Genomic DNA, 13,848 nt, shown 5'->3' on the forward strand with positions numbered 1-13,848 from the left:
CATTATCTCCGTATATCTCGTTATGAATTCCAGTGGCACCAAGTATAACTTAACTCTCCACATATTTCCCATGTATTTCAGGCTCCTTTGTCTTGTTCAGGCAGTCTGTAGGACACAATGCTCAGAAAGACATAATAATGAGGCAACACAATGATTCAGAGTTTGGAAGTATTAGGATTTACTCGAGTAGGAGCCAAGAACTTACATGACCAGTTCAATGCAATGGAAAACCCCAGTCTGACTCAAAGAGCTACATAGGGTCACAGTCTTTATAGTTTCACTCCCACAAGAGGCAACCCCCAACAGGAATGGGACAGTAACAAAGTAACCAAACAGCACCACAGGGGTGTGACAGATGAGATAACCTAGATAACCTCAGAGTGCAATAAAGGGGTATTATTATATGTTTGTATCTAAATTTATACGACAGTCTCCCCAGATTTGCATGCTCTTTTCCCAGTTAAGTACTCACATTCACATTCATACAATGACACACTTTTATGAAACCTCAGAGGTTATATACTACTACACACAATCCCAGCTGGGACCTGCTCCAGTGGCCAACGTTACAGCCTCATGTGATATGGTTGGTCACTGGTGCAGTTTGTGGATCGAGGCCTTTGTTCCAGTTTGAGGATCAAGGCCTTATTTCTTCATGTGTACTTCAAAAGTAGTATTTATTTGCAACTTCAGGTTCAGGTTCAGGTTCAGGTTTATTTGTCATATGTATAAATACAAGTATAAATACAATGAAAATCATTTTGCTCAGAGCATTTTCAGTCTTACATACACAGGACATAGACAAACATCTATAGTGCAAAGAAAAATACAAAAACACAGACAAAGTGCAAGTGGGTGACAAAACAGTGCAATACAGTTCAAGGTCAGCTGTTCAGCAGCCTGACTGCCTGGGGGAAGAAACTGTTACTGAGACGGGTGGTGCGAGATTTGATGCTCTGGTAGCGTTTTTTGGAAGGGAGTTGTTTGAACAGGGTATTTGCGGGATGGCTGGTGTCTTTGATGATGATGTGGGCTTTTTTCATACAACGAGTGTTGTAGATGTTGTGGAGACTGGGTAGTTCTGTGTTACCGATGATTTTAGCTGCTGTTTTAACGGTCCTCTGCAACCTGTTGCGGTCCTGAGCGGTCGTGTTACCGTACCACACTGTGATACAGCCAGTTAAGACACTTTCAATTATACAGCGATAAAAGTTCACTAGTCCTTTTGTACTTAGGCCAAACTTTTTAAGGCGCCTCAGAAAGTACAGTCGCTGCTGCGCCTTCTTGAGGATGTACTCGGTGTTGAGTGACCATGTGAATGTGTCTGTGATGTGTACTGACTTGGACACTCAGGCATGAAGGAAGCATGAGTTCAAGTCAGTTGCTCTCCCCATGTCCCCCATATATGGGGACTAGGTTGGCGGAGGGTGTGCAGAGCCCAGGATCACATTAGATAATTGACACAAGGGTGAAAAATGGGTTACAAAATCGTGGGATTAAAAAAAAAAAAAAAAGTAGTATGTATGGCAGCACAGTTTACAACTTGTAATTACAGGACATTGTCCTCGTACAGATTTATCCTCACAAGTCCCAGATTTTGTAACTGTGGCAACGCAGATCACAAAGATACTCACTCTGGGCGGGAACCCTTTTTTGGGTAGTTGTGACTAGTATCTTTGTGATCTGCGTTGCCACAGTTACAAAATCTGGGACTTGTGAGGATAAATCTGTACGAGGACAATGTCCTGTAATTACAAGTTGTAAACTGTGCTGCCATACATACTACTTTTTTTTTTTTTTTTAATCCCACGATTTTGTAACCCATTTTTCACCCTTGTGTCAATTATCTAATGTGATCCTGGGCTCTGCACACCCTCCGCCAACCTAGTCCCCATATATGGGGGACATGGGGAGAGCAACTGACTTGAACTCATGCTTCCTTCAAGCTCGAGCTTGTAGATCTGCTATTTTTGAAAAATCGTGAAAATATTTATTTCAGAAAAGTGGAGGATTTAGAATTTTGAGGTCAGGCCTAAATGGGTTAAAGTATAAAGTATTATGAGGTGTTAACACTGTTTTCGCACTGGAACTTGAGTTGTGCAGGCCAAATGAAACATTGTTCCTTAATAAAGTTTGTCTCTGTCTATGACTATGACTACTGCTCCCTACACTTTGGGATTGTAACCCAAGGGTTGAGAAACAGTGGCAACTGTACATCTACTGTACTGTTCAGTATAGTTCTCAGATGCCTAGTTCCTTCCAACACCAGATCAATGTCTCTTTCTGACGGCTCCCTGTGTCTGGAGAGTGCTGATGTGTGATGATGTCACAGACCCATCACCCTGCAGGACTCATACCAACCAGTACAATCCTTTTAACATTTTAAATGTAAGATGGCATAACAGACATCCATCTCCCCCTGTTGTTTTTCAGCTTCTCTTGTGCGGATCCAGAGAATGTTTTGCTGAGCTCGAATTGAGCTTGAAGAGTCTGAGAATATGGGCCTCCGTCAAGGGCACTTCACTTCAGCCGTTAACTGTCACAGCCAAATCAATTAATTGCACAATCAGTGCTCCTACCGTATCTACAGTAGGACTTTAGCCAGTAGACTATAGATCCGGACAGTAAGCATCGTCGGAGCTCAAGCATCGTCGATTACTCCGAAGTGGCAGGCGGTTCTCGTCGGAATGTATAGTTGTTTTTGTCACTCCTTAATTCCTTAACTACACACACACTACAGAGGACACAGGGTCAATCCTACACACACACTACAGAGGACACAGGGTCAATCCTACACACACACTAAAGAGGACAGGGTAAATCCTACACACACACTAAAGAGGACACAGGGTACATCCTACACACACACACTACAGAGGACACAGGGTAAATCCTACACACACACACTACAGAGGACACAGGGTAAATCCTACACACACACACACTAAAGATGACACAGGGTAAATCCTACACACACACTAAAGAGGACACAGGGTCAATCCTACACACACACTAAAGAGGACACAGGGTCAATCCTACACACACACTAAAGAGGACACAGGGTAATACCTTAACTACACACACACTAAAGAGGACACAGGGTAAATCCTACAGCCACGGTGCATCCATCGTCTCGTGGATGCATTTTACTACTAGGATGTGAACCGGTTTAAACCCCTTTACTGGTCTCTTTAAGGACGTCAGTCAGGTATTAACCCACATGGCCTGGTCAACCTAACCTCTGTCAAAAAGGTGATCGTCTAGTTCTGACCGTGACATATTTCCATCTCCCCAATCCCCATTTTCACCAATACAATTGGGATGTTCCTGGAGTACTAAACGTCTGGACACTGCAGAGGACTCGCTATCATTCTAGACTAAACGTCTGGACACTGTGCAGAGGACTCGCTGTTTCTCCGACTGCTCCCTGTGTCTGGAGAGTGTAGAACGGGAGGATGCGTGACAAGCCCATCGTTCAGTACTCACTCCCACAGCTGTCCCGTCCTTGTGCATTAGTGTCACACATGTGCTTCAGTGCTGACCCATGCCCGTAAATCACTGTCCTCCTCTCCTCTCCTCTCCTCTCCCCTCCCCATCTCTCCTCTCCTCTCCTCTCCTCTCCTCTCCTCTCCTCTCCTCTCCTCTCCTCTCCTCTCCTCTCCTCTCTGCTATTTTGGCAGTGTGCTACACTGGCACTGTAGCTGTCAATCAGCAGGTTTGAAGTGGGGTGGTGGAGATTGTGTTCAGTTTAGCATGTTTGAAGCCATGTGGGCATGGAGTATTGATTCTCATCGCCCTTCCGTTCCTTCTCGCCATTCTCTCTCTCTCTCTCTCTCTCTCTCTCTCTCTCTCTCTCTCTCTCTCTCTCTCTCTCTCTCTCTCTCTAATTGGTTTTGCTGTAGTTATGGGGTGAAAGCACTGAAAGGTGTGAATTGCATTCATTGTGAAGGCCCCACTTTATCTCTCTTCTCTCTCACTCTCCCACTCTATATCTCATGTTTTCTTGGTCTCCCTGCCTCTCATTTATACGCACGCACACACACACACACACACACACACACACACACACACACACACACACACACACACATTCCTCGTCTCCTCTCCTCTCCTTATTGGTAAATGAATTTTGCAGCGGTCAACGTTTCGGTCAAGACTTTCAGGCTGCTCACCTTTCTCTCACCTTTCTCAAACTGCATTACTTTCAAATGACGTCTGACCATGGAACGCTCTTCCACCGCGTGCCTCGTGTGAGTGTCTGACAGAGGTCTCAACCTCTTTCCGCTCCCTTTGTTCCTCTCGTCATCCTTCTCTTCTGCCGTGTCAGAATCCCATTAGAGCACAGAGACCCAGACACTGTTATTGAGAGTTGCTTTCTTGCATTAAAACGATACCCCAGGAAGTGTCAGTCATCCTCCTCCTTGTGCTGTAGTTCTAATACAACGGAAAGAGGAGATATGCCTGTCCCCTGATACATACAGTATACAGGTTGATGTAACTCTCTATCAATTCTATGAATCTTTATGTCCACACCCTGCACCCCCTTCATGTCCACACCCTGCACCCCCTTCATGTCCACACCCTGCACCCCCATTTGCGGTGCTGCATCTTAGTTAGTTGGCCAGAGACTGATCGGTTAACTGCCTGCTTATTAACCACGTAACCATGCACTGAGCTACTTAACCGGGTGCAGTACTTAGTTTAGACAGTTTTTGGTTTAGACTAGTCATTGGTTAGACATTAGGACTAATGGTTAGTCATTAGTCCTACAACTACAACCTATCTCAATCTCAAAGCCTCACCCTAAACCTAACCTCCCACGGGGCAGCACACCTAAACCTAACCTTAACCCATGTCTAACCAATGACTAGTCTAAACTAAGTATGCACCCCACTTAACCACACCAAATGTCAAACATAGCAAGCTCACAACACCCACGACGTGAAGCGTCTGCTGGACATAGTAATGCAGGGAAGCCCCTTGCCAGGACCCCCATGAGTCTATAACGTTGGGGAAACGTGTGTGGTTTATTGCTTTCAAATTGAACATTTTAATTTGGGACATACACAGAGTTAGGCAACAGTAGGCACTTTGTAGATCACAAAGGGTGATCACTGGCATGTGTGAGAGAGTATTTTTGGTTTAAAATAAACTATTAAAAAAAACCAACATCATAACAATGTAGGGACGTCCCAATCATGTTTTTATTGCTCCTGATCCGATTCCGATCATTAGATTTTGAGAATCTGCCGATACCGATTTTTCCCGATCCGGTATTTATATCCGGTATTTTTATTTATATCACAACAGTACAATATCCCAAATCACAGACAATATATCCAGTCTAATATCATGATATGGATATAATATTGATACTAGGGATGTCCCCATCACGTTGTTTGGCTCCTGATCCGATTCCGATCATTTGAAAATGACGCGATCGCCCCGCCCCCAATTTCCGACCACCTGATCTGATCGGGACATCCCTATAACAACGTGAAAGAACATAATTATTTAAAAGAATATATTCATGGACAATCAAAATATGTTGGAATTTTTGTATGTTTTGTTTTGTTTTTATATAGTGAGTGTAGAAAAGAGTCTTGCAGGATAGTTTTAGGTTGAGACTGGCTCATGGACTATTACATCACCATGGTACATCGGTCAGAATACAGACTGGCTCATGGACTATTTCATCACCATGGTACATGGGTCAGAATATACAGACTGGCTCATGGACTATTACATCACCATGGTACATGGGTCAGAATACAGACTGGCTCATGGACTATTACATCACCATGGTACATGGGTCAGAATACAGACTGGCTCATGGACTATTACATCACCATGGTACATCGGCAAGAATATACAGACAAGGAGAGTTCCGTTTAAGCCTTTATTTCCGTTGCACAGACAAGTATTTAGGGTTGGACAAGGAGGTGGTGAGGCATCACGGTTATGGTTTTTATTCAATGACGCATAACCAAGGCCTGAGGCTCCAGGCCAGAGGGCTCTCAGGTGGTGGCGTTGCTGCTGCTGCTGCTGACAAACAATGACTACATGGACAGGCACTCAGGCAGTACATATAGCTGGCCACTGATTGGACAGGCACTCAGGCAGTACATATAGCTGGCCACTGATTGGACAGGCACTCAGGCAGTATATATAGCTGGCCACTGATTGAGGAGTGAGTGAGAGCAGGTGTGATTAGTGATTGAGAGGGAGTGACAGCAGGAAGTGGGTGGGTCCAATCCATGAGTAGGCCAGGGGGGAGGGTTGCTGTTGATAACTAGGATGACTCTTTTCTACAGTGAGTCAAAAGTTACATAGGGAAGCTTTAATGCTATTAATGTTTTTTTTGCATTTCACTTTGAATTGCCTTGCTGAAACGTAGATGGCAGATGAGATGACGCAATGATAAAACCAAACAAATGTAGATGGCAGATGACGCAATGATAAAACCAAACAACATGTAGATGGCAGATGTGATGACGCAATGATAAAACCTAACAAATGTAGATGGCAGATGACGCAATGATAAAACCAAACAAATGTAGATGGCAGATGAGATGACGCAATGATAAAACCTAACAAATGTAGATGGCAGATGACGCAATGATAAAACCTAACAAATGTAGATGGCAGATGACGCAATGATAAAACCAAACAACATGTAGATGGCAGATGACGCAATGATAAAACCAAACAACATGTAGATGGCAGATGACACAATGATAAAACCAAACAACCAAATGTAGATGGCAGATGAAGCAATGATAAAACCAAACAACAATATGCACTCCTTTTGCTTTGGAAGTAGCTCTAGTCTAGACATTCCTATTTTTATATATATAAAGAACAAAAAGACAGAACAAGATAATGTGGACACAAGCCTAATAACCTTAAATAAATGCAGCCCATTACCTGCACCCAGCTGTACAAAAATGTATTACAAATGTATTGTACCCAAAATAAGTACAACGGATAAATGGCTCTCGCAGGGAGCTTTGACAGTGGGTACAACTAGATCTTTTTTCATTTCGATGTTGTTGTGCAGAGAAAAGTTGTTGGTAAATCGACCTCTAAAGACCTCTGAAAAAACCTTTAAAATGAGGCTGTTCAGTGGGGGGGGTTTAGACTCATATGAGTGTGCTCTTTAAATGTTAGGAGTCCTTGGTTGCAGGAGGAGGTTGCATACAGGAGGGAAAAGAGAATATATATACAGGAGGGAAAAGAGATAAATATATATACAGGAGGGAACAGAGATAAATATATATACAGGAGGGAACAGAGATAAATATATATACAGGAGGGAACAGAGATAAATCCTCCTTGGGCCTCCGTCCTGTAATGGCTTCCACTGTATATTATGAAAATGTCTTGCACATATAATGGACTATTAATAGGCGTATGCTAGACCTTGGTTTAACATACAGTACCACTTTTTAACCACTTAAACCCTATACTTAATGGAACCACGGTCAATTAAGTACTAGACTCATGGCTGAGGGAAGTAGGGACAGGAGGGGGAAAATAATAATAATAATTTTAATCAAAACAGATTTCTGTTACTAGGCCTAAAAAATATGCTGTATCACAGTATCGGCACCTTATCCTGGTTAATTGCTTGTGTCAGTTTGCTCATGCGTGTGGAGAGGGAAAGTAAAAGCCACTTTTCCGTGTGAAAATGCGCGAAGATTTTGCACTCACGCGCGCGCACCCCCTACTAAACGTTCAGCACCTCCTACTGTAAACATCTTCCCGCGGCCATGACTAGACTCGCTCCCCTACTGTTTTCCCTCTCAGCAGAAATCACATTCAATAGATCCCATGATCTTTTGTGGCCAGATGAAATTTTATGTAAAAAAAAAAGAAAGTATAGACCTGTTGTTTTCACTAAATGTTTGCCCCAGGATAGATGTGCTATAGAGTTCATGAGGTTAAATGTACAGTAATCAATATCAAACCATAGTGGGACCTATTTGTGTGTGTGTGTGTGTGTGTGTGTGTGTGTGTGTGTGTGTGTGTGTGTGTGTGTGTGTGTGTGTGTGTGTGTGTGTGTGTGTGTGTGTGTGTGTGTGTGTGTGTGTGTGTGTGTGTGTGTGTGTGTGTGTGTGTGTGTGTGTGTGTGTGTGTGTGTGTGTGTGTGTGTGTGTGTGTGTCCAATCTCCATCCGAGAGAGACATCTAGTCCTTCACTGAACCCATATCAAAGCTCTGCATGCTCTTTTTCAGCAAGGCTTAAGTGAAAGCGCAATTGGAATGGAAGGTCTGTACGTTAATATTTATTGTGTTTTCTCGCCCCATGTCGTTTTTCGACCTTCTCTTTAGATGTCAGTGTAGCCAGTGGACTTCATAGTGCTCAGGGTCAGACTATAATTAATTGTTATTCAGCGTGTTTCATTCATGCCCCTAGACTTTGGAACAACCAACTTAAGATCAAAGGTGAAAGTCAAAACCTTATACAGTATGTTTGCAGTCTAGCCTTTCCATGAATTCTAGCCTTTTTCTGTCTTTACGGTTTGATTTATTTCCAGCTCACCTGTTTCACTTTAATCTTTATGTTAATTTTAACTCCGGCGTCTGGCATTTTGTTGTAAAAATACAAAATGACTATTCTATTGAGACAGACAGACAGACAGACAGACAGACAGACAGACAGACAGAGACTGTACAATGCAGTATAAATTAGACCAGTCGATGACGGGCAGTTTTTTTTTTTTTTACTTCTCAACTTTTTGCTCAGTGTCTAGAATTCATTAAAATAATCATTATGTCTTCCCTCCGGGTTGAACAGTGAGGATGTTGTGGTTCTGTGAGTGTCTCTGAGCTGAGTGAGTGTCTCTGACAGGCCTTCCTGGCAGAACAGTGTTCGCACAAACAACCCCTGGCCACGTGTTCTGTATGAGAAGAACATCTGAGGATTCAAGATGTTTGTCTGTTGCTATCAGTGTCCTTAGATGCTCTGTGCTCTCTCTCTCTCTCTCTCTCTCTCTGTGTGTGTGTGTGTGTGTGTGTGTGTGTGTGTGTGTGTGTGCGTGTGTGTGTGCGTGTGCGTGTGCGCGTGTGTGTGTGTGTGTGCGTGCGTGCGTGTGCTGCTCTAGGTCAGGACGTCCTGTCAGTCTCATGATGGTGTTCAACACTCCCAACCCCCTGAGTAAGATCTCTTGGGTCAACCGCCTGCACTTGGCTAAGATCGCATTACGTGAGTAAATTACACACACACACACACACACACACACACACACAAACATGCACAGAGAGATGGATGACACACACGCACTGCATTACCACTGTCATTATTAACTACATAGGGTGATGTAACGTCATGCAACGCAAACACATCAAAAGGGTACATGGGAAAGATGAACACGGCATCACATTTGTTCTCGTTTAACACGTTTAAGTGCAATATCGATGTTATGACTGATGCAACACATTACATGTCTGTCAGAATGGGGTCACATTGAATGCAGTGAGGCTTGGTTTAAGTGTCTAATTCATGCTTTTTTTATGCTGTCATGTATCAATCACTACGTGAAGCTCACTACCATGTTTTTATCTGATTTTAGTCCATCTTGTTGTTTTGAGTATTTTGGGGCGGCTGTGGCTCAGGAGGTAGAGCAGGTCGTCCAATGATCCCTGGGTCGGCGGTTCGAATCCTGGCACCTCCTGTCCACATGTCGAAGTGTCCTTGGGCAAGACACTGAACCCTACATTGCCTCCAATGAGTTGGTCGGTGTGAGCTCGCCACCATTGGTGCGTGGATGTGAGAAGTGAGGACGCTGGCGTCGACTGTTCGCCGCTTCACCTCCCAATGTATGAATGAATGAACCATTGTAAAGCGCTTTGAGCACTTGGAAAAGCGCTATAAAAATGCAATTCATTATTATTATTTGATTTCCTCTGTGAAGCACTTTGTAACACTGCTTTTGAGACGTGCTATACATGATGATGATGTTTTAAGTCATTGTCTCAAATGGCTGTGGATCAGTGCCTTATAGAAGAGGATCCTCTCGGTAAAGGTGCCATTATTTCATCTACCAGCCACTTAAGGTCGCATAGCCTTTTGAAATGATCACGTCTTGTTTCGATTTTCCTCCCTATCGACCTTTTATACTGTAGCAGGTGTGTTGGCACTTGCGAGCAAAATGGTAGACCTCTCATTTGGGAATGAAACTCTTCAGTTGGACACTTCAAACAGTGGAAATGGGACATGCCTCTCTCCCAGCAGGGAGATGGGACATGCCTCTCTCCCAGCAGGGAGATGGGACATGCCTCTCTCCCGCCAGCAGGGGGACATGCCTCTCTCCCAGCATGGAGAAGGGACATGCCTCTCTCCCAGCATGGAGATGGGACCAAGGATAGTCTAAGAAGGATAAGACGCGAAGACCGTACGGGCGACGCCATGTTGCTTTGGAAGGAAAGAAACATGCGCAGTTGAGACCAAGGAAGCTGAACACGGAAGTGTTGGCTGCATATAGCCCATTGCGCATGTTTCTTTCCTTCCAAAGCAACATGGCGTCGCCCGTACGGTCTTCGCGTCTTATCCTTCTTAGACTATCCTTGGATGGGACATGCCTCTCTCCCAGCATGGAGATGGGACATGCCTCTCTCCCAGCAGGGAGATGGACATGCCTCTCTCCCAGCAGGGAGATGGGACATGCCTCTCCCGCCAGCAGGGGGACATGCCTCTCTCCCAGCAGGGAGATGGGACATGCCTCTCTCCCGCCAGCAGGGGGACATGCCTCTCTCCCAGCAGGGAGATGGGACATGCCTCTCTCCCGCCAGCAGGGGGACATGCCTCTCTCCCGCCAGCAGGGGGACATGCCTCTCTCCCGCCAGCAGGGGGACATGCCTCTCTCCCGCCAGCAGGGGGACATGCCTCTCTCCCGCCAGCAGGGGGACATGCCTCTCTCCCACCAGCAGGGGGACATGCCTCTCTCCCACCAGCAGGGGGACATGCCTCTCTCCCACCAGCAGGGGGACATGCCTCTCTCCCACCAGCAGGGGGACATGCCTCTCTCCAACCAGCAGGGGGACATGCCTCTCTCCCACCAGCAGGGGGACATGCCTCTCTCCCGCCAGCAGGGGGACATGCCTCTCTCCCACCAGCAGGGGGACATGCCTCTCTCCCACCAGCAGGGGGACATGCCTCTCTCCCACCAGCAGGGGGACATGCCTCTCTCCCACCAGCAGGGGGACATGCCTCTCTCCCAGCAGGGAGATGGGACATGCCTCTCTCCCGCCAGCAGGGGGACATGCCTCTCTCCCACCAGCAGGGGGACATGCCTCTCTCCCACCAGCAGGGGGACATGCCTCTCTCCCACCAGCAGGGGGACATGCCTCTCTCCCAGCAGGGAGATGGGACATGCCTCTCTCCCGCCAGCAGGGGGACATGCCTCTCTCCCACCAGCAGGGGGACATGCCTCTCTCCCACCAGCAGGGGGACATGCCTCTCTCCCGCCAGCAGGGGGACATGCCTCTCTCCCACCAGCAGGGGGACATGCCTCTCTCCCACCAGCAGGGGGACATGCCTCTCTCCCACCAGCAGGGGGACATGCCTCTCTCCCACCAGCAGGGGGACATGCCTCTCTCCCAGCAGGGAGATGGGACATGCCTCTCTCCCGCCAGCAGGGGGACATGCCTCTCTCCCACCAGCAGGGGGACATGCCTCTCTCCCACCAGCAGGGGGACATGCCTCTCTCCCACCAGCAGGGGGACATGCCTCTCTCCCACCAGCAGGGGGACATGCCTCTCTCCCACCAGCAGGGGGACATGCCTCTCTCCCAGCAGGGAGCAGCACAGCTCTTTGTTTTTCTCTTCTTCCCTTTGTTTTATTATATCTACACATACACAGTAAAAACCTTCTGTGTTAATTTATCCATTTGTAACTCAGAGATGGTACAAGTGGACGGCCCGTTTTGTTACATCGGCAACATCTCTGTACACTCTCGGAGTTGAATTAACCCATTTTGGGGCGGGAACCCCTTTTGGTGTTAGCATTACGTTATGCTTTAGCTATTGAAAAATAGCAGATCTACAAGCTCGTAGCGCTACCGAGTGGCGCGCTACGAGCTTGTAGGTCTGCTATTTTTGAAAAATCAAAGAACGACTGACACAGAAACATAGCTTTTTCAGAAAACTGTCAGGATGTAGAAGACATTTTTAGAATCTGATCTCAGGTCAAAATGGGTTAACAATGAGGATGTCACTGTGTATCCCATCCCGGTGCCCGTACGTGTCCAGGCCTGTGCGTGTCCAGGCCTGTACGTGTCCAGGCCAGTACGTGTCCAGGCCCGTACGTGTCCAGGCCCGTACGTGTCCAGGCCGTACGTGTCCAGGCCTGTGCCTGACTATGCAGTCTGTCTACGTTAGAGAGGTCTTCCTCGCTTTGGTTTCATCAGTGCGTGCCTCTTGAGCCGCTGGCGCAGAGTGCAGACACAGGACCACGGAGGACATTAATCTGCTTACTTGGCTACGATGGCACGATTCTCATTCCCCAACGCCTTGCCTGCGCCTCTCGTTCTTTTTCCTACTCCCCTGTCGCCCAGAGCGCTCCTCATCCTCAGACACTCACTCTGCTCGCACTTTGTTATGTACATGCACTTTGTCTCTCTGCGGCAGGGAGCACTTGGTGGTGCGCGTGCACCTCCGGTGAGCTCCCTGTTGTGGCTGCAGCCGTCATATCCCCACGGTCGTCTCCCCGTAAAGCTCCGGCGCCGCGCAGGGAATCTGTAAAGGTTTCAAAGGAAGTTATTGGAAGCAGATTAAATGCCACGAAATGAAATGCCTCGCTTAGATGACTAGCCAGAGATGGGATTGTTCCGCGTGTGAATGCCCAGGGACAGCAAAGCTCAATGGATGGTTTTTCAGGTCTAAAGAGGGGTCGCAAGAAAGGTCTGAAGCATCTAATCCCCCCCCCCCCCCCCCACTCACACTAGTAGTTGTCTGGTGAGTTTGCTTCTCTTCATCCGTCTGAGTGGCTCTGGCCTTGCAAGCAATGAAAACGCGCATGCACACATGCGCACGCACGCACACACGCGCACGTACGCACACACGCATGTACGCACGCGTGCTGCATCATTTCAGAGAATTTGCATCAGTCTTCCTTTCTCACAGTGTTGCAAATACTGTACATATATGTGACCAGATTTGACTGAGAGCCTGCCATCGCGCACATTAAAGCTTTTCACCAGAGGAGAAAAACTTTTTTTTTTTTTTTTTCCCCAAAATGAGTTAATAGCACAGGCAGACTCTTCACACACTTATTTCATGTCTGAAATAAGTGTCAGAGCTGAAATCGGCATGTAAATATGAAATAAAGGCCCAAACATGTAGCTAGGTGTAATGTTAGAGACCACAAAAGTGAACCTTTCAAGCCTGTTTTCTCAACTTGTTGTTTTCTGCAAGATATTACTCTATAAGCCATATCTCCAAAACTGGTGGGTCAAACTGAACAATCAATATGTCCATTTGAAGCTATGATTCCCTGCTTTCATAGGACATGAAAAAACGAAAATTCCAAAAAATCCAATGGCAGTCTCTCAGTCAAATTTAGTCACATATAGGCTTGCACTCTCTCTCTCTCTCTCTCTCTCTCTCTCTCTCTCTCTCTCTCTCTCTCTCTCTCTCTCTCTCTCTCTCTCTCTCTCTCTCTCTTTCTCTTTCTCTTTCTCTTTCTCTTTCTCTTTCTCTCTCTCTCTCTCTCTCTCTCTCTCTCTCTCTCTCTCTCTCTCTCTCTCTCTCTCTCCTGCAGTATAGTGCCTATATGTCAAAAAATAAGCATAAGAAACCCTCAGACAGGAATGAATCCTTCCAGTGCAGTGGAGTGCAGCATCCAAAC

At 46.4% G+C, this 13,848-nt stretch overlaps 1 protein-coding gene across 1 annotated transcript in view; it reads left to right on the forward strand.

The window, feature by feature from the left end:
* The window catches only part of arhgef10la (Rho guanine nucleotide exchange factor (GEF) 10-like a), a 306,255-nt gene that overhangs the window by 141,663 nt on the left and 150,744 nt on the right, over positions 1-13,848 (forward strand). The window contains exon 19 of the mRNA XM_079509721.1: positions 9,107-9,207. Within this exon, the coding sequence (XP_079365847.1) occupies positions 9,107-9,207 (101 nt within the window). The remainder of the gene's footprint in view (positions 1-9,106; positions 9,208-13,848) is intronic.

The sequence above is a fragment of the Electrona antarctica genome, assembly GCF_951216825.1.
Source record: "Electrona antarctica genome assembly, chromosome: 9".
Lineage (NCBI taxonomy): Eukaryota > Metazoa > Chordata > Actinopteri > Myctophiformes > Myctophidae > Electrona > Electrona antarctica.